We start from the raw sequence: 24,659 nt of genomic DNA, 5'->3' as shown, positions 1-24,659 counted from the left end.
ATAATTTTGCTTGTCTCTTGATAACTCTTGGGTGTGCCCCAGGGGCTCTTTTAGGGCTAATCAAAACACTCCATTTTTGGGACTATTTTACCATATTTGTCCAAAATTTTCAGTGTATGTCTATTTAGCAGTTTTACATGGTGCTGAACTCAAATTTAAATATGTTAAGGTCTTGGGGACTTTTGGGGCCTAATGAGGGTGGGAATGATGGACTTAGTCATTTCTTTTTTTTTGCATGGTGCAGAACTCAAATTTTAAGGCCTAAAACTGTGCTGTTCATTTTCACTAGGATGTGACATCCCCTGAGAACTTTTGGGGCTAAATGAGGGGGGAGGGGGCAATGACTATTTTTTTATGCCTCGTTCACTGTGTAATCACAGGGGACCATGCATGCTTCACTTGTTAATAACTAAATTAAATAGAATTTAAACTTGAAAGACATTACTGCATAGAAGTTAATTAAATTCATTAAGTATCCTGACAATTTATTCATTGAAAAAAAGTTAACATCATTATTTATTTACATTTAAATAGAATTCAAATTTAAAAGAAAGTAATTATTTATAATTATTGAAAAAATTCCATACACAAAAGAAAAATACAAAGGTACGTTTTAATTTTTCAGAAGTTCTCTAAGTGAAATTTAAGGTTGATTGAAACAGGCATATCAGAAAATGTTGTTGGGTGATTGAAGGGTGAGGGGGAAGGGGGTGCAAAGCCGACTGTTTTTTTGTTTTTTTTATATTTCCAGCCATGCACTCGTACATTTCTATCGTAAACGTTTGTATAATTTTTACCATTTTTTTAATGCAATTACATTTTGTGTGTTTCTGCTTTTAATTTTTTCAATTTTATTTTATTTTTCAAGGTTGTATAAAAATTATATTACACGTTCATCCATGCAATGAAAATATTAGAATCTTACATCTAAAAATTACGTTAAATATATTACGTTAAAAAGATATTTTTTTCAATTATAATTTTTTGTGTTAAAATATTAAATAAACGATGCTTAATTAAATGATAATATTGTTAGTTCAAGAAATTAATTTTTCTTAGGGTATTATCGATTTCGTTAATACGGACTTTAGGGGCGTTTTTCATAATGTTCCTTAATTTTTTTTTTTTTTTTAAATTGTTACAATTTACGATCATAAAAAGGCAAAAATAAATTCATTCATTTTTTATACTACTGAAAACAATCTTTTAGTAAAGGTGTTTTTATTTAAATAAAATAATGCATTTCCACTAAGATTCAAATAAAAGTAGTGGGTTTATTATATTTCGTGATCATCATTTGATAAATGCTAAGAATTTCATTAAAATTAGTTAATTTCCTGAGTTTTGGTGAATTTTTAAGTTAAGGGAGGGGTCAAAATGTTTATACATTTTTAGCCCCAGCCATTCATTTTGCACGCACCTAGTGTTAACTCGTATATAAATCCAAGGTAGACAACTCGCATAGTAATACAAGGGAAGTAACTGCCTTGGATTGATTTTAGTCAAGGTTAGAAAATGCATTTTCCTGTTGTGTTGAAGGTGCAGAGAAACTGAGACATAAATGACTATGAGTAGCATGCACCAACTGTAAAGAAACTAGCTGCATGCGGGCATAAAGCTAGTACTCATGACAAAACGAAAGTGCCATAGTCCAAAAATCATGTATATTGATCAAGTAGTTATATTTTTATAAAGAAACTGTTGCAGACCATGATATAAAATACCCTAACTCGCTACAAGAAAAAATAATGAAACGAATTGAATGAAGAAAACACAGAACTCAAATGCTGGAATAAAATAAACATGTCGTTTATTTTCTGTTGAGAAATGATGGTCTTCGTGTACACGTGTTCATTCAGCCGTTGACGACTATGCACGTGGAAGGAATAGAGAAATGCGAAGTGGCAAGCCGGCTGTAGAAAGAAAGGGTTAAACTCAGTAGAAAGTCGCGCACATGTCTGTGTCGATGGGCCAAAGCGAAGGGGAAATAGAGAGAGTAAGTCAATCCAGTTCATGGAGAGGGAAAGCGTATTAAGTGTGCTTGCGCTTGCCCCACATTACAGTAGCAGGGAAAGTGACGTTAGAACATGCGGTCAGTTCGTCAACTAAGCAGGTCGAACGCTGGTCCAGACGCAAAAAGGGGAATTTGACAGGTTTTGTTGACTTTTATACTGGGGTTAGTGTTCTGACTGCGCATGTCTGGCTTTCACTTTAAAGGAAGTGACGTTTCGCATGTGTGCGTATTTGTGCGCGTATGTGTGCGTATATGTGTGTACGGTAGCGTGTGCGTGAATATGAGTGTATATACGTGAACGTGAGTATATGTACGTGTCTGTGCATATGTGCGTGCGTACATGTGGGTGTGTGTATGAGGATGTGTATATGCGTGCGTACGTGTGGGTGTGTATATGTAAGGGAAAACATGTTCGAACAAGACTCCCCCTCCTTGGGAGAAAAAAAAATATATATATATACAAGAGAAACGTATTTCGTTTTTGTTTTTTATGTATATTTTTTTTTTTTTTTTTAATAAGTTATATATTATATATATTTCGACCAGTTTTTGTTGTTGTTTGTGGTGTGTTGTTTTTTGTAATTTCTTTGTCCGTTTCTGAGTGTGTATGTTCTTGTATTGGAGTAGGAGAAATGTGTAATTATTCGTCTATGTATGCAGGTTTAAGTCTGTCTATTGCTATAGTGTCTTTTTTTTCTTTTTTTAATATGGTAAAATACTTTGTACTCGTGTCGAGAACTAAATAAGGTCCGGTATAGTTTGGACATAGTGGTTTTTTTACTGTGTCATTTCTGATAAAAACGTAAATATCGCTTGGGACAAAAATGTTTGTGTCTGGCTTTTTCGTCGGAGTAAATTTTAATTTTGACATTTTGTGTTTTAAGTCCATCACAAAAATTGTCGTTGGGGAAATGTCTGTATTGTTTTTGCAGAATTGTCCTGGTAAAATCAGTGTTGATCCGAAAACTAATTCTGCAGGTGTGCTCTGCAAATCTTCCTTCACAGTGTTACGAATTGCTAAGAGAATGAGTAGCAAATTGTCTGACCAGTCTGATTTATTTTCGTTCATAGCCAAAGATGCTTTTAATTGTCTATGCAATCGTTCCACCATACCGTTTGCGCAAGGATGATAGGCAGTAGTTTTAATGTGCCTTGTTCCCAACAAATGGCTGAATTCAGTGAAAAGTGTTGATTGGAACTGTGAGCCCCTGTCCGTTGTGATTACGGAGGGCACTCCGAAAATTGCCATCCAATCTTGTAAAATCGCTCTGGCTATTGTTGCGGCTGATGTGTCTTTCACTGGTATTGATGTCGGTCATCTGCTAAATCTATCGACTATAGTAAGGATGTGTGTATGTCCTTTTGAAGTGGGTAAGGGTCCAACCAAGTCGATATGCACATGAGTAAACCTAGCGTTTGGTACACTGAAAGTTCCTGAAGGTGATTTTGTGTGCCTGTGAACTTTGTTTTGTTGGCAAGGAATGCAAGTTTTGGTCCAACTACGGATGTCCGTATTCATATTTGGCCAAACAAAACGTTCCGCTATTAATTTCACGGTGGCACGTTTTCCTGGGTGGGACAAATTGTGGAAGTGCTGGAAAACTTGTCGTCTGAGGCTGAGTGAAATATAAGGGCGAGGGTGTTTTTGTGAAACATCGCAATAGAAAGTTGTTGTTCCGAATGGTATCGGCATTTCTTTCAGCTTCAGAGAAGTTTTGTCCATTATAGCTGGGAGTGTGGTATCGGTTAATTGCTCTTGTGCTATTAATTCCATACTTACTGGAGTGGAATTTACAGAAGCAATTGTTGCACGAGATAAAGCATCAGCTACAATGTTTTCCTGTCCTTTTACGTACCGTATATCGGTGGAATATTGGGCTATAAAGTCCAGATGTCAAATTTCTCGTGGACCATATTTGTCGACATGTGTGTGTAGAGCAAATGTTAGAGGTTTATGGTCTGTATAAATGGAAAATTTTGTGCCTTCGAGGAGATGTTTAAAGTGCTTAATTGCAAGGTAAATTGCAAATAACTCTATAGAGAAAGTACTATATTTAGTCTGCGCTTTGTTTAACTTGGCAGAGAAGAATGAAATAGGGGTCATTTTGTTGTCAGAAATTTGGTGAATGACAGCTCCTACTGCTATTTCCGATGCGTCCGTCATAAGAGTGAGTTCCATTGTATCGCTGTCTTGGATATATGTAAGTTTGGTGAAGTTTGCCAAAGCAGTTTTCGATTGTTCGAAGGCCTGTAGTGCAGGTCCTTCCAAAACTAACTGTTGGTTTTTAGTTCGTTTTTTTAACAAGTCCGTTAAAGGTGCGAGTAACGTGGAACAGTTAGGCAAAAAACGTTGGTAATAGTTAATTATGCCTACAAAACGGTGTACTTGTCTGACAGATGTCGGTAGAGGGAAATTCGAAATAGCACTTACTTTTTCAGGCAAAGGGGAGATTCCATCCTTGTCAATTAAATGACCGAGAAATTGAACTTCCTGGTGGCCAAAAACATATTTATTGGTGTTTAGTTTAAGACCGAAATGTGACAGTCTTTCAAAAGTTTGTTCCAAGTGTAGCCGGTGTTCTTCGAGGTTTCTGCTGGCGATTAAAACGTCGTCCACATAAGCGAATATGAACGGCAGACCTCTGAAAACTTTGTCAATCAAACGCTGGAAAGTTTGACAGGCGTTTCTCAACCCAAAAGGCATCCTTAGGAACTCGTAAAGGCCAAATGGTGTGGTTAGTGCAGTTTTATGAATGTCTTCTTCCACGACTGGAATTTGAAAATATGCCTTTACGAGGTCCAGTTTTGAGAAAACTGTGGCGCCTTGGAGTCCATTGGCGAAGTCATGGATATGGGGAATAGGATATCTATCTGGAACAGTTTTTGCGTTTAAACGTCTAAAATCTCCGCACGGTCGCCATGTGGTGTTGTCAGCTTTCTGTACCATGTGGAATGGTGATGACCAAGCACTTTTCGAGGGCCGTATTATTCCCATGTGTAGTAGGTTTTGAAACTCGGATTTTGCCACTTTGTATTTATCCGGTTTCAAGCGTCTGGGGGTTGAATAGACGGGCGGCCCTGTTGTCTTAATATAGTGCTTAGCACTGTGTTTGATGGGGTCCTTGTTTTTAAACGGCTGGGAAAGTTGAGGAAATTTTTGGAGTAACCGGTGGACGTGTAAATCTTCAGGTAGAAGTTTTTATTAAATAAAAAATATATAAAATAATTTTGTTTCAAATTTCGGTTCTTATTTAATTTCAACCTAATTAGAAAAAAACAAAAATACAGAAAAATCTGTTTATGTACCCATCATGGAATGAAAATGTCATATTCCAAAAATCACAAGCACCTAAATTTCTTATTCTGTGATTGCGGACAATTTGTTTGGTTTTTTTTTTAATATTTATTTGTTTGTCTATTTCAGTGCTTTGTCCGAGAAATGCATCAGTGGAAGTAAGCTCAAACTTTTTTTTTGTTGACGATGATGCACTCCAGCAAAAAAATGACGAATTCCAACAGATTTGGCAATTAACAAAGACTGTGCCATTTTTCCTTTTGTTAGTTCTGTTTCCACTTATAAACTTCAAGTCACCAACTTTCTTTACCAAATTCAATTCTTTAGGTAAGTTCATTTGATTAAGAATTTCAGTACTTATGCAAGAAAGATAGCATGTGGAGATAATAATGTTATTTAGAAAACCATTATTACAGGAAGGGGGGAGTTTTTGTAACTTTTCTGTACTTTCACCTAACAATTTAATAAACAAGAATATCGTAAAACTTAAATTTAACTTGAAAATATTATCAAAAAGTAGCACAGTATGTTCTCTGTATAACTACCCAAATTTATTTTTCTACGTTTATGTAATTGATTTTAACCTCCCCACTTTTTTTGTGACTGGGTATTATTTGAATTATTCAAACTATTGTTCTTATCTTGGATGCTATTCTCATGTTTCAGCTAATGTAACCTCCGACCTATTTCAGGTGCATCTTGTCAAACGTGATAATCTTCATTATATTTACTTATTTGCAAACTATTATCCTCATCTTTATTGTTGTTGTTTAACAACGTTTCGGCCAACTATTCCTCTGGTCTTCGTCAGGTTATTTTTATCCTGTCGCAGTTAACAACCTGATGAAGGCCAGAGAAATAATTGGCCGAAACGTCATAAAGCAACAGCTATAAAAGATGAGGATAATAGTCCGCAAATAAATAAAATATGCAGATTATTTATCTCAGAAGAATTTCAATAATAATGTATTGACAATCTTTCTGTTGAAGTTGGATTGAATTTTAAGCCATGATTGGGTAGAAGTTTTCAGTGATGCACTGAGGATTGAACCTATAACCTTTATACAATTGTCACTTTGAAGTAATTGTTACTTTAGTATTCTAACCATTATGCCACGGGTCCCTTTTTTTTTTGTGCACCTAATATTTTATTTATCTGATCGGGCTCCTTGTCCAGGCCAATGTGACTCTCACTTCCCATATTTCCCTGTCTTCCATCAGCTGCCTCAGATCTTTAGGATCACAGTTGGCATTCTGTGCAATTTGCTGGATGTACGTTGATCAAGGTCGTCCTATGCTCGTGCGCCCACAGCAATTGATTCCTCATCAGCTCTTGCTTGCTCCTCTGGCAGTGACCAGCAAATCGTAGATGTCACATGACAGTAGCACGCCTTGGCAGAAGAATGAAAGAACCAATCAATGATAAGGCACAAAAGATGCTGAGCAGAAGAATCAATCATTGATCAATGGTCAGGGTCAACCAGTCTAATTGAGAGAATACTGCATTTCACTTGTAGGTGTAGTTCACACAGGTGATATTATCCGAGCTATCGAACGATTCAATGCACCTAATGTTAATTTGAACAGATTTGTCATTCTGTTATTTCCTCCAAATTTGTGCATTAATTTTTCACAAAGTTTTACATGAAATTTCTATAACCATGAATTCACAAAACTGACCAAGCCAAATTTTTGGTAGATATGTCTTCAATAAGCTAAAATCTTTCAAAATGCCCAAAATATTTTTCAATTTCCTTAATTTTACATCCAAATTTATCAAAATTCGCTATTTTTTTATTTTTTTTAACTTCACTTAAACATAAAGCTAATTTCCACTGAGACATAAGAGATTACTGTGAATTATGGACCAGATTAATAATAGCATCCTAAGTAGGAAGTTGTGCAGCTAGATGTTTCTTCGCATTGCATTTAAATTTCTGCATGTTGGTATAGTCACACAGACAGAGAGGGAATTCTAAAAGCTTAAGGAAAAAAGCTATTATAGTAGAAACTTTTCCGACCTCTGGGGACCTCCGCAATGAAGTGTATCCAAAGCTAGTATTAATAGTTATTTAAGGTTCAGAATTGTCATAGACTCTTGAAAATTCAGTGTTATTGCTATACATCTTATGAGATGACTGACCAATTTTTATGATTTCAGGTTCAAATGAACAGCTATAGCAGTAATTGGAATACACCCTACTAAAGCCTGATTATCATAGCTGGTGAATTTCAAAAATGCAATTTTGATGTAAGAACACTTTAGAAGAACAATATGCAGTAAAATTCTGCTTTGAACTTGAAAAAATGCCACAGAAACTTATGGAATACTTCAGACTGCTTTTGGACCATCTTGCATGAATCAAGCATCAGTTTTGGAGTAGCATAAGAGATTCAAGGAAGGCAGAGAGTCTGTGAGGGATGATGAGAGGTGTGGGTAGAGTAAAGAAGTCAGGACACTAGAGTTGATTGGCCAAATAAAGAATTTCAAGGATAAGGACCATCATGTGTCTGTAGAGACATATACACAGTTTGATGTCAGTGTGGGAACTGTACACACAATTATTCGTGAGGAACTGAAGATGCAGAAGATTTGCGTAAAGTTTATCCCAATGCACCAGTCTACAACTCCATCCTTGTCACAGACTATTTGACCAAGATGGACATCAAGACAGTTCCGCACCTTCCCTATCGTCCAGACCTTGCTTCCTGTGACTTTTGGTTATTCCCTAAGCTCAAGGAAAACTTTAGAGGCTGTCGTTATGAGACGATTGAGGACATGAAAGAGGCTGTGACGAGGGTCATTGACACATTCATACAAGAGAACTTCCCTGAGGCCATTCCAGATGTTGTTGGAATAGTACCACAGGTGTATTGCAGCCAGAGGAGATTAATTCAAAGGGGACTAAAGTTTCATGTGTTCATGTGTATACTATGAATAAAAGTACCCATACGAAAAAGTCTGGAAACTTATTGAAGGCACCTTGTATCTTCAAAAAGTATATTGAAAAGCCTAAAACTATGATGCCATGTATATGACATTGCTATAGATATTCAGCACTCATAGAATGGTAAATACTTGCAAATTTACCTCATCATCAGCATCGTATTCGGTTTAACCTTCATTTTAAATGCTGGCATGTGTTGGAAATTAATTTCTAAACCTACCTATCTCAGGCCAGGTCTTTATTTATCCTTCTTTCTCTAAAGTTCATCCGCATTTCCTCCCATGTTTTTCTTGATTTTTCCCTCTGAGCTTACCTTGCAACCTCAACTGTTTTACATCTGCTAAGTCAAGAACTCTGACCCATTCTTTCAACATGACCATACCAACAAAGTCTCCTGTTTTGTACATATCTCCTTATGCTACACAGATCTAAGCCTTACAATATGTAGAAAAATCTGCCTCTCTTTGTTTTCATCTTTCACGAGTATTTGATTATTAAAACTTTTATTTTCAGCTTCCATTTCCGTTGCATATTTGATTATATTCACAATCGGCAAAGCTGCAAAGTGGGGTATCAACATCCAATTCTCTCAACCCGGTGAATCTTTTTATTCGCCAAGTAAGTTGAATCATTTTCTTCGTCTCGTATGTAAATTAGAAAGTTTTTTTTTGGGGGGGGGGGTATATACCCCCCCCCCCCCCCAATTATCTAAAATTTCTTTTCTTTTTTTTTTTTTCCAAATCTATGGAAATGTTACATGAAACACTAATTAGTAAACTCGAGGAAAACTCTGATTTGACTGTCTTGAAGGACTGAAAACTTACCTCCAAAATTGCACATTTTCACAGATATCCAACAGGTCGATCAGTGATGCACACCATGAAATAATTCCCAGCAGATCTAAACATGCTGACAAGATGACAGGCATTGGTTAAGTAAGAAGGCTAGTTCTACTTGTGTGATACTATTGGTGCACTTCCCCTCCCTTAAGTGTTGGAGAAAAAGAAAATGATCAAAGACAAGAGGAAATAAGATTATTGGGTCAACAAAAGGTATAGGAAATGGGGTTGGTGGAAAGGCAATAGATAGGAAGTTATTCACCAAAATGCATAAAAGTAAGCTGAATTGGAATTGTTGATCAAGGTGTGGCAGAGATGGACACAAAAGACTTAACAAATGATCAGTCAGTATATTTTAGAGCTAATTTTAGGAGTGACTGGATTTTGCGACAGTTTTTATCACAGTTGGGAACAGTTGAGGACAGTTTTAGGTATGATGGTTGATGATCGTTATGAGTTGATGACAATGTCTGGTTGAAAGCAGTTGTGAGTTTGGCAAAGTTGGATGCAACTAGCAATTTGGAAGTTCCTCCAAGAGAGGTCGGAGAGTTATAGTAGAATGCAAATCATGGTTTGGAGAAGATTGAGAGAATTTTAGGAGATTGAGATGCGCTGACATCAACTGATGAACACGGCTTTGACAGAATGTAAATGTGGACCTTAGTGTGTAGAGGATCAATGGTGCCACACACACACACTCACACACGCACCCAGAAAATGCAACTAATATTTAGGGCTGCTTCTAGCTGTGTTATACTATCAACATTCCCCTCCAGAGTGTTGGGAAGTAGAGGTAAAAGAAAAAAAAAATATGACAGAATGAAGGAGAAATGGGTTTATCGGCAGAACAATGGGTATAAGAAATTGTTCACCAAGGTACACTAAGGAAGCTGAATAGGACTATCAGTCGAGGTGGTCCTGGATATGACCTTAAACTATATCCAATGGTGAGGCCCCGCATTGCGGGCTCTGGGGAGTGTGGAGCCACCCTTTAATTGCCATTGCTCCCAGGTCCACCCTGACCCGGAGTGGTAGTACCTGTTAGGGTCCCAACTACGGGTTAAATAGAAAATGACTTGCAAAAAACAAATATATTCTATTAAAAAAATTTTCTTCAAAATCACCGGATTCGGCATTAAATAACCTGAAAAGGGTTGATATGCCGTAAAACAAAAACAACCAACCAACCAATCAGTCGAGGTGTGTTGAACAAAAGACCAAACATGAAAGGTGTATATAGTTAGTTGTTGGGAAGTCAGGGGGGAAAGAGGAAAAAGAAGTATGACAAAATACAAGAAAGAATAAGTTTATTGGGGAAACAAAAGTTATAGAAAATAGGGTTGGTGGAAAACAATGGATAAGAAGTGTAACAGAGCACATATGCAAATTCTGAGCCATGTGCAAAATGACATCACAGTAACGCAGTAAGGAAAAAGAAAAAACTATAAAAAGAATGTGTGCACGGACCGGATGATGTTCAAGAAGTTAGCAAGAAGGAGCACAATCATATTTTATTCAGGAAAGTACCCGAAAATAAATGTTGTTGTTAAAATAATAAAAGGAGTTGAGTTATTACTTGTCCTATGTTCCTTGCGACGTACTTTGCTACAACGTGTTGGGTCCAGGGTGTCTACATGTTAATGTGTGCGTAAAGTGTGTAACATTACAGAAATTGTTCACCAAGGAACACAAAAGGAAACTGAGGTAGGATTGTTGATCATGGTGTGACGATAATTGGAACAGAAATGGTCTGTATATTTTAGTGGTTGTTTTGTGTCAACGAGTTTGGGACAGTTTACAACTGTTGGGTATAATTTTCAGACCATTTCGTGTTTGCAGTGGTTGACGACAGAGGTGATAGAAGTTACAAGTTGGAGTCAAACATAAGTCGTGGCTCAGGGGAGACTGAGATGAACTGATGCCAACTGACGAATTCGACTCCACAGAAAAACTAAGATAAGGATGTTAGCACTTTGAGGGTCGTTTACTACAATGGTGCCACATATACATCCATAGTGCAACTGATATTTGTAAAATGTGCCGAGGTTCATATGTTTTCTTTTTAAGTTATTTTATTTGTTTTATATTTATGTGGTGCTACCAGATCAGATTTTCTGAAGATATTGGCTTCCTGAGACGCAATGCACCTAACATAGATGCTTTTTATTTTTCTACTTCCTTTTGCAAAACTTAATTATGTTCTACAAAAACAAAAAACCCACCTTTTTCTTCTTTTCATTTCCCCTTTCTCTTTCTATCTCCCCCCACTGGTTTCCTAACTTAAAATGTACCAAATATTAATACTGTAACCCTTTTCCTACTCCCATTGCAAAACTCATTCATGTTCTGCAGGGTCGGGAACAAAAACAATCAAGCCTACTATAAAACAACCTAACCAAACCAAACACTACAAACTTGCGATTGAAAGTTCAAAGAGTTTGAAGAATAAAAACCTTTTACAAAATAACTGGATGCAACACGAATACTGTTTCCAAGATAACTGGATTCGGCATTAAATAACTCGAAAAGGGTTGATATACCGTAAAACAAAACAACCAACAACCAACCTTATCTATGTAAACCCATGTGCACCTCCTCAGCAGCCGCAAATGTGAGAAATGACGATGAAAATATAGCTAAAAGAGATGGAGAACAGTATCATGGAAAGAACGTTGGGGTCAGCAATGTTGTTGAGCAGAGCATGAGTGTAGCAACTGTTATTACAGCTACTATACAAGTTGAAGATTGGATAATAACCAGCAACAATGTTTGTGTCATATCTTGACGAGCAACAGTTTCATTTTTGTATCTGGGATGAAATTGGATAGAATGAGCTCAGAACAGATGGTCCTGAATTGTTCATTGTAATCTATGCTGACCAGACCACTGATGACAAATTGAATAGTAAACATATACTCTCACCAATTTTTCCCAAAAAAGTTAAGATTAATGGTTGTTGACATTATTCAAGGAGTAGTGATCGCGGAGGAGATAACTCATGGTTTATTTGTTTCCTTTCATTTTTATGCTCTCATTTAATCTCCACTCTCATATAAAAGTCACTTTGTGTGTGAGTTCCTTCATAGGTTCTGAAATGGCTGAGCTTCTTTTTTTTTTTCAGATTTCACACAAGGGTAATTTATGTGTCTGGCAGTGTTCGTAGATATCTGTTGTGGTTTTTATTCTCACTAAATCATTTTTTCTTATCTAGCTGTGCGTTTCCAACTATTTATTGAACGGACTATTGTCCTTGTGTCCTAAATGTCTTAATGGGCCTGTGACTTGTCCAGTGTTCGTTGATGCATGTGTGTATTACATATAATTCACGGTACATTTATAATGGCATAACTGTTGCTGTGTGGCCTTCTGCTTTTTGCTGCTGCCTGGGAGATTCGCTAACGTCTTGGGGAGCTGGGTTCTGTTATAATAAGCACGCATACAAGACACACAAGACGATGTATGTTTTTATATATTGGTTTATTTCACTCCCAGGCATCTCGGCCCTGTCGGTGGGGCATTAGAATACGCTGACTGCCCCCCTGCAGAGGATAAAAGTCCCTCAATGGGGGTCCTGGATATGACCTTAAACTATATCCAGTGGTGAGGCCCCAGCTTGTGGGCTTTGGGGAGTGTGGAGCCACCCTTTAATTACCATTGCTCCCAGGTCCACTCTGACCCGGAGTGGTAGTACCTGTTAGGGTCCCAACTATGGGTTAAATAGAAACTGACGTGAAAACAACAAATATACCCTATTAAAAAAAATTTTCTTCAAAATCTTTGGATTCGACATTAAATAACCCGAAAAGGGTTGATATACCGTAAAACAAAAACAACTAACCAACCAACCAACCCAGGTATCTTGTCATCCACAGCATGGAGCAAAATCGATGATCTTGGACTTGTGGCGTTTCTTTGCATCCATTTGGAGATTGCCACCCCCTTATGGGGAGACCTGTTTAACCCATATTGCTTCCTTGATTTCTCGAACCCAACTCACTAAACTTAAATCAGCTTATTCAAACCGGAATGCCTGACACATCAGCTCCGGTCCCCATTTGGATACTTCCGGTGCAAACTGACCGGTCAACCAAGTTTGATACATGTTATAGCATGACCCTTTGACCTTTTCTGCACCTGCATGCTCGCTCAACATTGTTTCCCATGATTCAATCTCTGTTATTTACTCGGCTAATTAGATAGATAATTAAATAGACGGATAGATAGAAAGATAAACAGATAACTGAATAAATGCTTTCTACTCAGCATTGCCCGAACATGTTTTGTACAGAAATTCATTCATTAAGTATCGAAAATCAAAAAAATCTAATCTTAAAAATAGTCTTTTCTCTCTTATAGATAAAAAAAGAATTTTTGCAGGGGAATATTTCATATTACACCAGCCAAGGGAAATAATAAAATCTCAGCAAATCATTTTTTCTTTAAGGAAAACATATGTTGTCATCTGGAGATATAGCTAGGTAGTAGAGCATTCGACTACAGATCGAATAATCCCCTGTTCAAGCCGAGGTGTACCTCACCATTTTATTTTAATTTTTTTTTCTATTAATGAGTTCAATTTATAATAAAATAAGCAATATCATTTAAAATCGTCGCAAATCATTTTTTTTTTTTTTTTTTGCATATTTTAAAACTAAACATTAATCAGAAGTGACTTTTCCAAAGCATTCATCATCAAGACCAAATATCAGCTTACGTGGTATTGTAAACAAATACAGACAGAATTTGAACAACATTATCATTATTACATTTTATTTTTTTTAAATTAATCAACCGGGCAAATTATTCCTTTTAATATATAATAATCAATAGAGGATTAATTCTATAATAATAAATATGCAATCTGCATAAATTAAAATATTATGTTTAAGTTTATTGTATGACCAGGCAACGCCAGGTGTCTAGCTAGTTCTTAATAAATTTTCTTTGTATCTTCCTTGTATTTTCCTTTTTCATTCCAAGGAAAAGAAATAAAATTTAAGTTATGATTAATAGTTATTAAATTATTCAAGTAGTAGCTATAGCAGGGGAGATAACTCATGATGTACTTATATTTCCCTGCCAATCAAAATCAACTCACTAGAAAGCACACACGTTTATCATTGCAATATCCAAATTTTCGTACTAATGTATAATACTGTGCTGAAATAATAATGTTATTATTTAAAAACACATTTTTAACACGAGAAAGGGATGGTATTTTGTAACTATCCTGCACTGTCACCTAACAATTTAATAAACAAAAGATACCGTAAAAATAAAATTTAATCTGAAAATTCTATCTAAAAAATAGCACTGTCCGTATTCTTCAAAAGTATCAAAATATCTTCAGCTGAGTGTGAACTATATTTTGTGGACAAAATCATAAACCGGGAATGGTGTTTCCTTATACCCTATCCCATAACCTGGAAATTGATCTTACCTGGCTCTTTCTATTTTTCTTATTCCCAAACCCTATCAACTACTCAGATTCTCTCTGCCCGTAACCATCGTGGATATGATACAAAAGGGTATGCAATGGTTAGGTCCAATTTTAGTAAGTTTGGGGAACTACCTCATAGTTAACCATAATCACAGGTCCACTCTAATCTGGAATGATAGTACCTGTCAGGCTTCACTTAGTACCTGGTGCAGCATTCATCCTAGGTAGTTGAGATGGCTTCCTCCAAAAGAGAACATTTCTAAGCAATATTAAATTCACAAGTGGTTCCCAGTTGCATTTATATTCGTGGTCAGGGGAAATGATGGCATTATTTTATTTTTTTCTAAAGAGGCATGAGCCTTGCTGGTATTCTAAAGTGATCACCCATTACATATTGATTATGCTCAACATTGCTTAACTTCAGTGATTTAATACATGGCATAAGCACATTGACACACCAGTTCTGCCAAGGCTCATTTATGGGGTTTAAAATAAAAACTATCATTTAGAGATTGTTTAAAAAATATGCCAACAAAACAAACATATCTACAAACAAATTGTATATAAAACATGTACAGTTTCAGCAAAGAGACGATGAGGATTAACGTGTCATAAAATCCAATGAACGATCGATGCAACTTCTTTTACCTGTTATTTCCTGAACATTGTTTTTCTTTTGTTTGTATTTTTCCTAAACTGTTTTTGTCTCTTTTCTTCCCCTCTCCAAGACTTTAACACATCATTCCCAGCTTTGACAGGAATTGCAGCTTTAGCTTATTTCATCCATAATTGTATCATTGCTATTATCCAGCATCAAGAAAAACCAGAAAATAATGTAGGTACCTTTTTTTTCTTTTTTTTTTTATTTGCTTTTATTATTCAATCTTTTTAAATGTCTGAAACAAGTTTGAAAAGAATTGGTTCATGAAGTAAAGATCTTATCAATTGTGATTTATCAGAAATTTGGTATTGGTAAGAATTCCTTGCTCAGTATCTCAAATGTTTTGACCATGTACAGCATGCCACCTCTTGCATTATCTGCATAACATGTTTGGATATCCTGAACACTAGAGGGACTGGTCGATTAAAGAAGATGTGGGTTGATTGTATGAGAAATGATATAATTGCAACCAATGTGGCTGATATCAACCATATTTGGACTAGATTGCATGAAACACAGGTGTGAGATTTTTTGCTTTTCCATCCCAAACAAGGTAGAGTGCCTCTTGGCAACTATTTGAGAAAAAATTTACGGGGATACTACGTAGGGAGCAAGATGTCTGTTAGCATTACACTTGAACTTTTGCATGTCAGTATAGTCGGGGAAGCAAGGACCTGGGAGGGAATTCCAAAGTCCAACAGTTGGAGAGAAAAAACTATTTGAGTAAAATCTGGTCTAGGGATCTCTACAATGTAGAGGTGGGATTTGCTGCTGCTATCAGGTTAGTCGGAGGTATTTACATCGAGAGGGGGGTTGGAGTTCATTAGAGCATCATCCAAAATAGGCACAGGGGATGCAACATTTTGTTGATGGGACAGAGGTTGAGTTTAGGTGACAGTGTGGGATCTGTTAGGTTGGACACTTTTTTTTTTTTATCCCTGTCTAGGAGTGAGAAACTACTAGCAGATGCACAAGCCCAAATGTGGCCACAATACTCCATGCATGGGCAAATGTTGGCCTGGTAGAGGTACAGGATACTCTCAGGTGTAATCGCCAATTCCAGAGTCCATGACACTTGCTGCATCCTAAATATGAAAACTGTATGAAAAGGCAGAGTTGATGATTTGTATGCCAAATCATTAAATTTAATTACATGAAACTTGCAAATTTCTTCATTGCATTCTTTTGATTTGAAGCGTTAGATAATTTTCACTTAGACATTAATATTAAAGACATTAGTTGATGTTTCACCGAATGAATGTAAATTTATTTAAATGTTAAATGTTTAATATAATATTTAAGGTTTAAATTTCAACTTTGTCCCTCTGTCTGTCTTGTTGTTGATCAGTCCCACTTACTATTTAATACCGATTTATTATTATATTCAATAATTGTTTGTTTGTTTGTTTTTTTTTTCAATAAATTCATACATAATAATAATCATCATCATTTTAACCTTACATTTACATACTTCCATTTCAACATAAAGCTGTCACTAAATTTGTTGCTGATTCTGACATGAATTTGAGCATATCTGTTCATTTTTGAATTAGCATTCCCAGCCTATCAGCAGTTATTTTTTTTTTTACAAGGGAGTTACCACTTAAGCCTGAAGGCCATTCGAGGATAAGGGTTAATGAATGTAAGGTGATAGTAACACTACACTACCACCTTACATTCAACAAGAAATTATTTACATTGGACTTGAAGGCTATGATATTGTAATTGGCCGGGAACCAATAGAACAGTGTTCCACAGGTGAGCAATTCTAGGAAAGAAACTTTGTTCATAGAATTTGCATTTAGATTTTGGCACAGATAAAGAGTGGGGGAAATTGTTGAAAGTAGTTGTAGCTAGGTAAAGGGGGCGGGGGCTATAGATTGTAGCTGAAACAAACATTTGCCATGAAAATAACGATAGAGCAGAGATAGGCTCATGTCTCTTCTGTGAGGATGAGGTTGTAGGGAAGAGAAAAGTTGCATTTATATCTGTGGTCATGGAAACGATGGCATTATTTTATTTTTTATTTTATTTTATTTTTAAAAGAATCACTTGTGAATTTAATATTGCTTAGAAATGTTCTCTTTTGGAGGAAGCCATCTCAACCACCCAGGATGAATGCTGCACCAGGTACTAAGTGAAGCCTGACAGGTACTATCATTCCAGATTAGAGTGGACCTGTGATTATGGTTAACTATGAGGTAGTTCCCCAAACTTACTAAAATTGGACCTAACCATTGCATACATTTTTGTATCATATCCACGATGGTTACGGGCAGAGAGAATCTGAGTAGTTGATAGGGTTTTTTGGGGGGTTTTTTACATGGAGTTCACCACTTATCAAGGCCCAATGGTCACTCGGGGATAAGGGTTATTGTGTGTACAGTAATCAATGGGATAGTGTAGCAATAGTATTGGAGAATTGATAAGGTGTCATTACTTAGGGGGGTGGTTCATCAGGAATTTGTTTGTGTTGGACTTGAAGATATCCAGGTTGAAGTCAGGAGGGAAACAGGCAAGCAGAACAGAGTTCCACAGGCGTGCAGTTCTAAGAAAGAAGCTTTGTTTATGGAATCCACGTTTTGATTTAGGCACAGATAAGGAGTGGGGAAAATTATTGATGGTGGTTTCAGCTAGTCGGGTGTTTTTTGAAAAGGATTGGCGAGGGGGGACCAGAGAATGGAGCTCAGATGAGCACTTGCTATGGAAATAACGATAGAATGACAGGCTCACTACGTATCTTCTGTGAGAAAGGGTTTGCAGGGTAGAGAAAAGGGCATCCCCACCAAGCCACGAAGTCTATTTTGTACTCTGTCAAGGCAGGATAGGCTGTTTTTAGCAGCTCCCGCCCAGATGTGGCAGCAGTACTCCATCTTTGGACGTACTTGGCTCTTATATAGATAGAGAATTGCATCATTAGTGAGATATCTTCTGGAGCGGTAGAAGGATCCCACTATTTTCCCAGCGACCCTGGCCACAGACTTGATGCATGTGTTTCATTTCAGATCAGGAGTAAAGGTCAAACCCAGAAGCTTATCAAAACATGAGGCCTCCCCTAGACGAGAGCCATCCATTTCAATTGATGCCAGATGGGGATCAGAGCGTTTATGATGTAGAGATAGGAACTTGGTCTTAGAGGCATTAAAGGTAACCAGCCACCTCTTTCCCCACTGTACCACGCGCTCAAGATCAGAGAAGAGAGAATCAGAGAGAACATCATCATTTACGGCCTTTGATGTGTTGCCATAGATGGTCGTGTCATCAGCATAGATGTCAACAAAAGATTTTAGTATGTGTTTTGGGAGATCATTGATGTAGATCAGGAAGAGAGTTGGGCCCAGTATGGACCCGTTTGGGAATAAGAAAAGTAGAAAGAGCCGGGCAAGATCAATTTCCAGGTTATGGGATGGGGTATAGGGAAACACCATTCCTGGTTTATGATTTTGTCCGCAAAATATAGTTCACACTCAGCTGAAGAAATTTTGATACTTATGCAGAATACAGACAGTGCTATTTTTTAGATAGAATTTTCAGATTAAATTTAATTTTTACAGTATCTTTTGTTTATTAAATTGTTAGGTGACAGTGCAGGATAGTTACAAAATGCGACCCTCTTCTCATGTTAAGAATGGGTTTCTAAATAATAGTCTGTAGATCAAAGATTGACAGAGTACTTTAGTAGAAATCGTTCAACACACACACAAGGTCACTTATATATATGCTAGCAGGCTGCCCGTCATTGCCCAATCACAAAATGTTTAAATATGATATTTTAATTAATGCAGATTTTGTATTTATTATTATAGACTCAATTCTCTATCGATTATTATATTATACTTAATGTTTAGTAGAAATATCAAAAGTAAAAAAAATATAACTTTGGTGCCATCAGCCAGAATCGAAACTGAAACATACAATTCTCCAACTGCATTCCTTAGCCTTTGAGCCACGTCATGGTCAAAAATAACATTGTTTTACCTATGAATGTAGGTTTGTACATGTAAACATGTTTAGTGAACTATTCCCGCTGTGACAAGACGTGTGAGGCTCCGACAGATTGCTGACTCCCAACGTCATGGATTTTTCATTTGACTATTCCCCTTATGGCCGGATCATCATTTTTTCACTGGCGACTGTCAATGGGAACACCCGTGGTTTCACAAAGTAGAAATATAATAAGTTGTGGAGCAAGAGAGGAAAAACAACGCCAATGTTTCACATATATTTGACGGTTGGACTTGTGTGTGTTCTTCCCATTCTATCGATGTTACCTTCGTCTGTCAATCGCAATTTGTCTCTGTTTCTGTTTCGCAGTCAATTCTAAAAACTATCCAACGGTTGTCACTATCAACTCTCATCCGCTGTGAAGGGCATCTAGTTGTCAACTAACTCTCTGTGTCGGTATCTGAAGTCGCCCTCATCCCGGCTACCGGAAGCTGCCCTTCCCTGTTTTATCTGTTCTGTGGATTTCTATTGTCATTTTCAAATCTGCAGGCTTGATCTAAAAATACCTACAGATTCATTGTTTGCTATTTTATTGTTTATCGTAGGAAATTTCTTATTCGTTTGTCTATTGCCTCCCCCTCTCAGCACTTAGTGACTCAAGTCCACCTCAGGTCCACTTTATAGTATCACACCACTAGGGTCAACTGTTTGGTTTTCAATTTTGATCTAGTAGCAATTTTTGCAACCTAAAAACCAAATTGAAAATGTGGTACAGATCCAAATACCTTATATATCAAATTTTAATCTGTAAACTAAATATTCAGAGACGATTTTGGTGAGACTTTTCGCACACACACACCAATAATTTCTCACACACACACACACACCAATAATTTCACACACACACACACACACCAATAATTTCTCACACACACACACACACACACCAATAATTTCTCACACACACACACACACACACCAATAAATTCTCACACACACACACACACCAATAATTTCTCACACACACACACACATACATATATAAGCAATCATCTAATAAGAAACCATAGAAAATCAATCAGTAATTAATGCTCGTTTTTCAAAAAAATATGCAAATTAGTTAACCTTCATGTAGTCACTCACATATCCATGACTTAGTATGTTAAAAAAGTTGTTTTAATAATTTTTAAATATAAAAAGTAGTGCTTTAATGTCAATGTCAGAGCAAGAAAAAAAACTCAACTTTTTAGGTATATATATATATATATATATATTTATATATATATGGAATGGAAAATGGAAATGGCATTAACCCTATGTGGATTTAACCAGCTTATACATACACACATAAGACACCATATTAACAATAACTGAAAAATTAAAAAAAATCTTTCGGATACCAACTTTGAATTTATGTTTATAAATTTACATTGGTGTCTGATTTAATATTTCAAATACATTTTTTAAATCAGATTCTTTTTCAATCAACTTTCGAACTGAATGCATCTTTATTAATTTGTATTTATCAAAAAAAAAATGGTAACAAAAAAAGTAGAAATTTTTACTATTCATAACTTTGACTAATAAAGAAAATATTTGAAATGTCTGGTAATCTTTACTGATTTCTTTTTTTTTTTCAGGGTCGAGACTTGTCTATAGCATTCTTCCTAGTGTGTATTACATATCTTACTATCGGAGTTGGGTTGTACATTAGTTTTCCGGATGATAAAACCTGCATCTCGGATGTAAGTATTTATTTTTACCATTTTGATACTTTGATGGGAACAACTGATTCTGCATCTAGTCAGATTGTTTTTAGCTGAACAAAACTTATGTTTGTATATTTTTTTATTGGAATCCTTTGAGATGAATAATTTGTATATTTATTTACTTATTTTGTAGACTGTTATCCTCATCCTCATAGTTACTGTTTCACCACCTTTCTACCAAATATTCTTCTAACCTTCTTCAGGTGGTCTCCCGTCGCGGTTAACCACCTGGAGAAGGCCAGAGGAGTATTTAGCTGAAACAACAACTATTATGAGAATAACAGTTCACAAAATAAATAAATAAATAAAACTTCTGTTTGCGGTGAGGTTCCTGGCTACATATAGTGCATTTTGATAATAGTACGTCTTTGGAAAGTGCTAAGCAGAGTGCTAACAATAAATGCGTAGTTGAATTGGGAAATGAAAAAAATGAAAAAGACATGAATGGATCACCAGTTAACAAGTGCTAATACACATCAATTTCTAATCTACCATAGAAAGAGTTGAAATACCTACTGGATAAAGCTTGAATGCCTACTAGACCGTGTCTTTGAGTGTCTAAGGACAACTTGGCATGGGAATACTTTTCTTTACAAGTAAACTTTAACCAAATCTTCAAAATCACATTTCGTATTCTCAGTTCAAATAAGATCTCCTCAGTATGACTAGTTTTTACGAGGAATGTTGTACCTTCTCCAACATTCCTCGTAAAAATTGATGTTAATTCAAGTAACAACACAAAGCTGAATACTCTACCAAATTAGATGAATTCTTATCCTGGAATTCAATAAAACCAAAAGAACAAATATTTTCCTTTCATAGTTCTGTATAAAAATGAGATGTTTTCATTGTAAGGTTTATGTTTGAGAACACAAAAAAAACAATGCGTAAATGTTTTAAGCATTATACCCTAAACATCGGTCCTGGGTATGACCTTCGAACACATCCAGTGGTGAGGTCTCATTTGGCAGCTGTAGGGAATGTAAAGTTGCCCCTTAGTTACCATTGCTCCTAGGTCCACTTTGACCCAAAGTGATAATATCTGTCAGAGCATCTGGCATATAAGGCTGTCTGAAGATACCAACTTCCTGACCATAGGTCCTGGATATGACCTTAAACTACATCCAGTGGTGAGGCCCAAGCTTGTAGGCTTTGGGGAGTGTGGAGCCACCCTTTAATTACCATTGCTCCCAAGTCCACTCTGACCCGGAGTGGTTGTACCTGTTAGGGTCCCAACTATGGGTTAAATAGAAACCAACGTGAAAACAACAAATATATTCTATTAAAAAAATTTTTCTTCAAAATCTTTGGATTCAGCATTAAATGACTCGAAAAGGGTTGATATGTCGTAAAACAAACACAACCAACCAACCAATCCTGACCATAAATGCACCAAACATTGATGTTATTTTTTTTTTGTCCCTTTGCAAAACTCAATCATGTTCTGCAAAATCAAAGACAAAAACTTTTTTTTCTACAAAACAATCAAACTAAACACCATGAATAAATAGTTGAAGATATAAAGAACTTGAAGCGTAAATTTTTTCCAAAAGTATTGGATTTCAAATCAGATCTCATATTTTCTACTGACTTTTCCTCAGAGGAGATGAGTCTACATCAAAAATCCATGGGTTAAGGAAAATACTCTGAATTGTTTTCTTTATATAAACAATAAATTTCTGTTGTGAAAATTATATTTTTCTGAATGAAATTTAAACAAAAAAAAAAAGTGTGTGTTTATATATATATATATATATATATATATATATATATATATATATATACTAGCATTTCAGCCCAGCATTTCCCAGATGTTTGGAGGTATATGTTGAGCAAAAAAAAAAGCGGTCAATTTTTTTAACTTTGACCCCTATTATGACCCCTGAAAATGTATTGTTTTGGGCTCAAATCAAATTATTACCGTTAGATCCATGTCTAAGGAACCTACATCTAAAATTTCAAGTGTTTAGATTCAAAATTGTCGGAGGAGTTTGGTAGAGTTCTCAAAGGTCAAATCGTTGAACTTTAACCCCTTAACAGACAAATTTCTGGCTGAAAACCGATCACAAAGATTTTCTCAAATCTCAGTACCCTGTATATCAAATTTCGAGTCCGTAGACTTAAGATCGACAGTTATTGCATAGGAAAATGTACACACACACACACACACACAGGTACACAAACACGTTCACTTTTATAGATATATAGATTACATAATATGCATAAAATGAATCCTGATTTATGTGATTTTCCTCTGTTAATATTTGAAGTAAATAAAACCATTTATTATCGCATTTTCTTTCTCTCTTATTTTTTCTTTATTTTATTCCTTTTATTTCTTTTCTTTAATTTCCTTTACTTTCCTTTTGATCTCTTTTCTTCTTTTTTATTTCCTCTTTTCCTTTTTTGTGTGTATGTAATTTGTGTACCCAATAACAATACATATTTTTTCTTTTCATCCACAGAATATTCTTAATAATCTACCACTGAACGATTTATGGGCTGTGGTTGCACGTATATTCATCTTCTTTCAACTTGGAGCCATTTTCCCACTTCTCATCTACGTATTTAGGATTCAACTACTGCACGTCACACTTAAAATCATCTGGCCGGGGTAAGACTTGTCCTTCTTTCACAACTTTTACCTCTCCCAACAATTTTAAATTCCTGTACAAAAAAAGTCTGGAAACTTATTGAAGGCACTTTGTATATGTAAAATAGTTGTTGTTGAGCATGATTCATTCATTTCGTATGAATCAGATGATTATTGTTGGCATTCTTTTCCCTGATATCTTTCTAGTTAGAATTTTCTCTAGAAAGACATTCAGTACTTACAGAAAGGACCATGTGAAGGTTGCTAAGTGAAAGTATTTCCATGGAACCAACTGGATTCGAACTTGGCACACCCAGGTTTCCAGTTCATTCCATCACCACCTAGTGGTGTAACAGGGTCAACTGACAGAGAAAGGTCAAAGTAAATGTGGATGGAAGTGATAACAATGGATTTGAGAGAAAGAGGGATAAATAAAGACCACTTCATATGAAAGAATTTATTTTTCTACATAGTGTGATTTCATAACCAAACTTTATAGATTTGTATTATTACATAATCAAGGATACAATGAGCTGGTGCCGTGGTCCTTAGCTTTGGTAGAGGCCATTTTGGATGGTAATAGCATTTTAGGATATTACCAATCTAAATTGTGGTTTTAGCAAAGGAAGAACATGAAGAGGATATACATGGCATCAATTGAAATGAATGGCTCTCGTCTTGGGGAGGCCTCATATTTTGACAAGCTTCTGGGCTTCACCTTTACTCCTGATCTGAAATGGAACACGTACATCAAATCTGTTGCCAAAGACGCTGGAAAAATGGTGGAATCCTTCTATCAATCCAGTAGATATCTCACTGCTGATGCAATTCTCTATCTATATAAGAGCCAAGTTTGTCCAAGGATGGAGTACTGTTGCCACATCTGGGCAGGAGCTTCTAGAAAGGACTTATCCTGCCTTGTGAGTGTTCAAAATAGACTTCATAGCCTCATAGGAGACGTCCTTTTTTCTTCTCTGCAACCTCTTTCTCACAGAAGAGATGTAGCGACAAGTGCTTGACTGAGTTTCAATCTATGGTTCCCCCTCACCAAACTTTCACAAGAAACACAACACTCGTCTAGCTGAAAACACTATCAATAATTCCCCCAACTCTTTATCTGTGCCTAAACCTAAATGTAGATTCCATGAACAAAGC

General features: G+C 36.1%; 1 protein-coding gene across 4 annotated transcripts in view; it reads left to right on the top strand.

Annotated features, from left to right (window-relative positions):
* LOC145299553 (neutral amino acid transporter 9-like) overlaps positions 1 to 24,659 on the top strand; it is a 134,669-nt gene that overhangs the window by 106,483 nt on the left and 3,527 nt on the right. For all 4 annotated transcript variants that reach the window (XM_080144414.1, XM_080144413.1, XM_080144417.1 and 1 more), the window contains exons 11-15: positions 5,439 to 5,636; positions 8,771 to 8,875; positions 15,265 to 15,371; positions 20,783 to 20,887; positions 23,377 to 23,525. In XM_080144414.1, coding sequence (XP_080000540.1) covers positions 5,439 to 5,636; positions 8,771 to 8,875; positions 15,265 to 15,371; positions 20,783 to 20,887; positions 23,377 to 23,525 — 664 coding nt within the window. The remainder of the gene's footprint in view (positions 1 to 5,438; positions 5,637 to 8,770; positions 8,876 to 15,264; positions 15,372 to 20,782; positions 20,888 to 23,376; positions 23,526 to 24,659) is intronic.

Source organism: Euprymna scolopes, chromosome 2 (assembly GCF_053919585.1).
Source record: "Euprymna scolopes isolate OS-2025 chromosome 2, ASM5391958v1, whole genome shotgun sequence".
NCBI classification, from domain to species: Eukaryota; Metazoa; Mollusca; class Cephalopoda; order Sepiida; family Sepiolidae; genus Euprymna; species Euprymna scolopes.
Note: the sequence above shows the minus strand (reverse complement) of the source record. Positions and strands in the feature narration are given on the sequence as shown.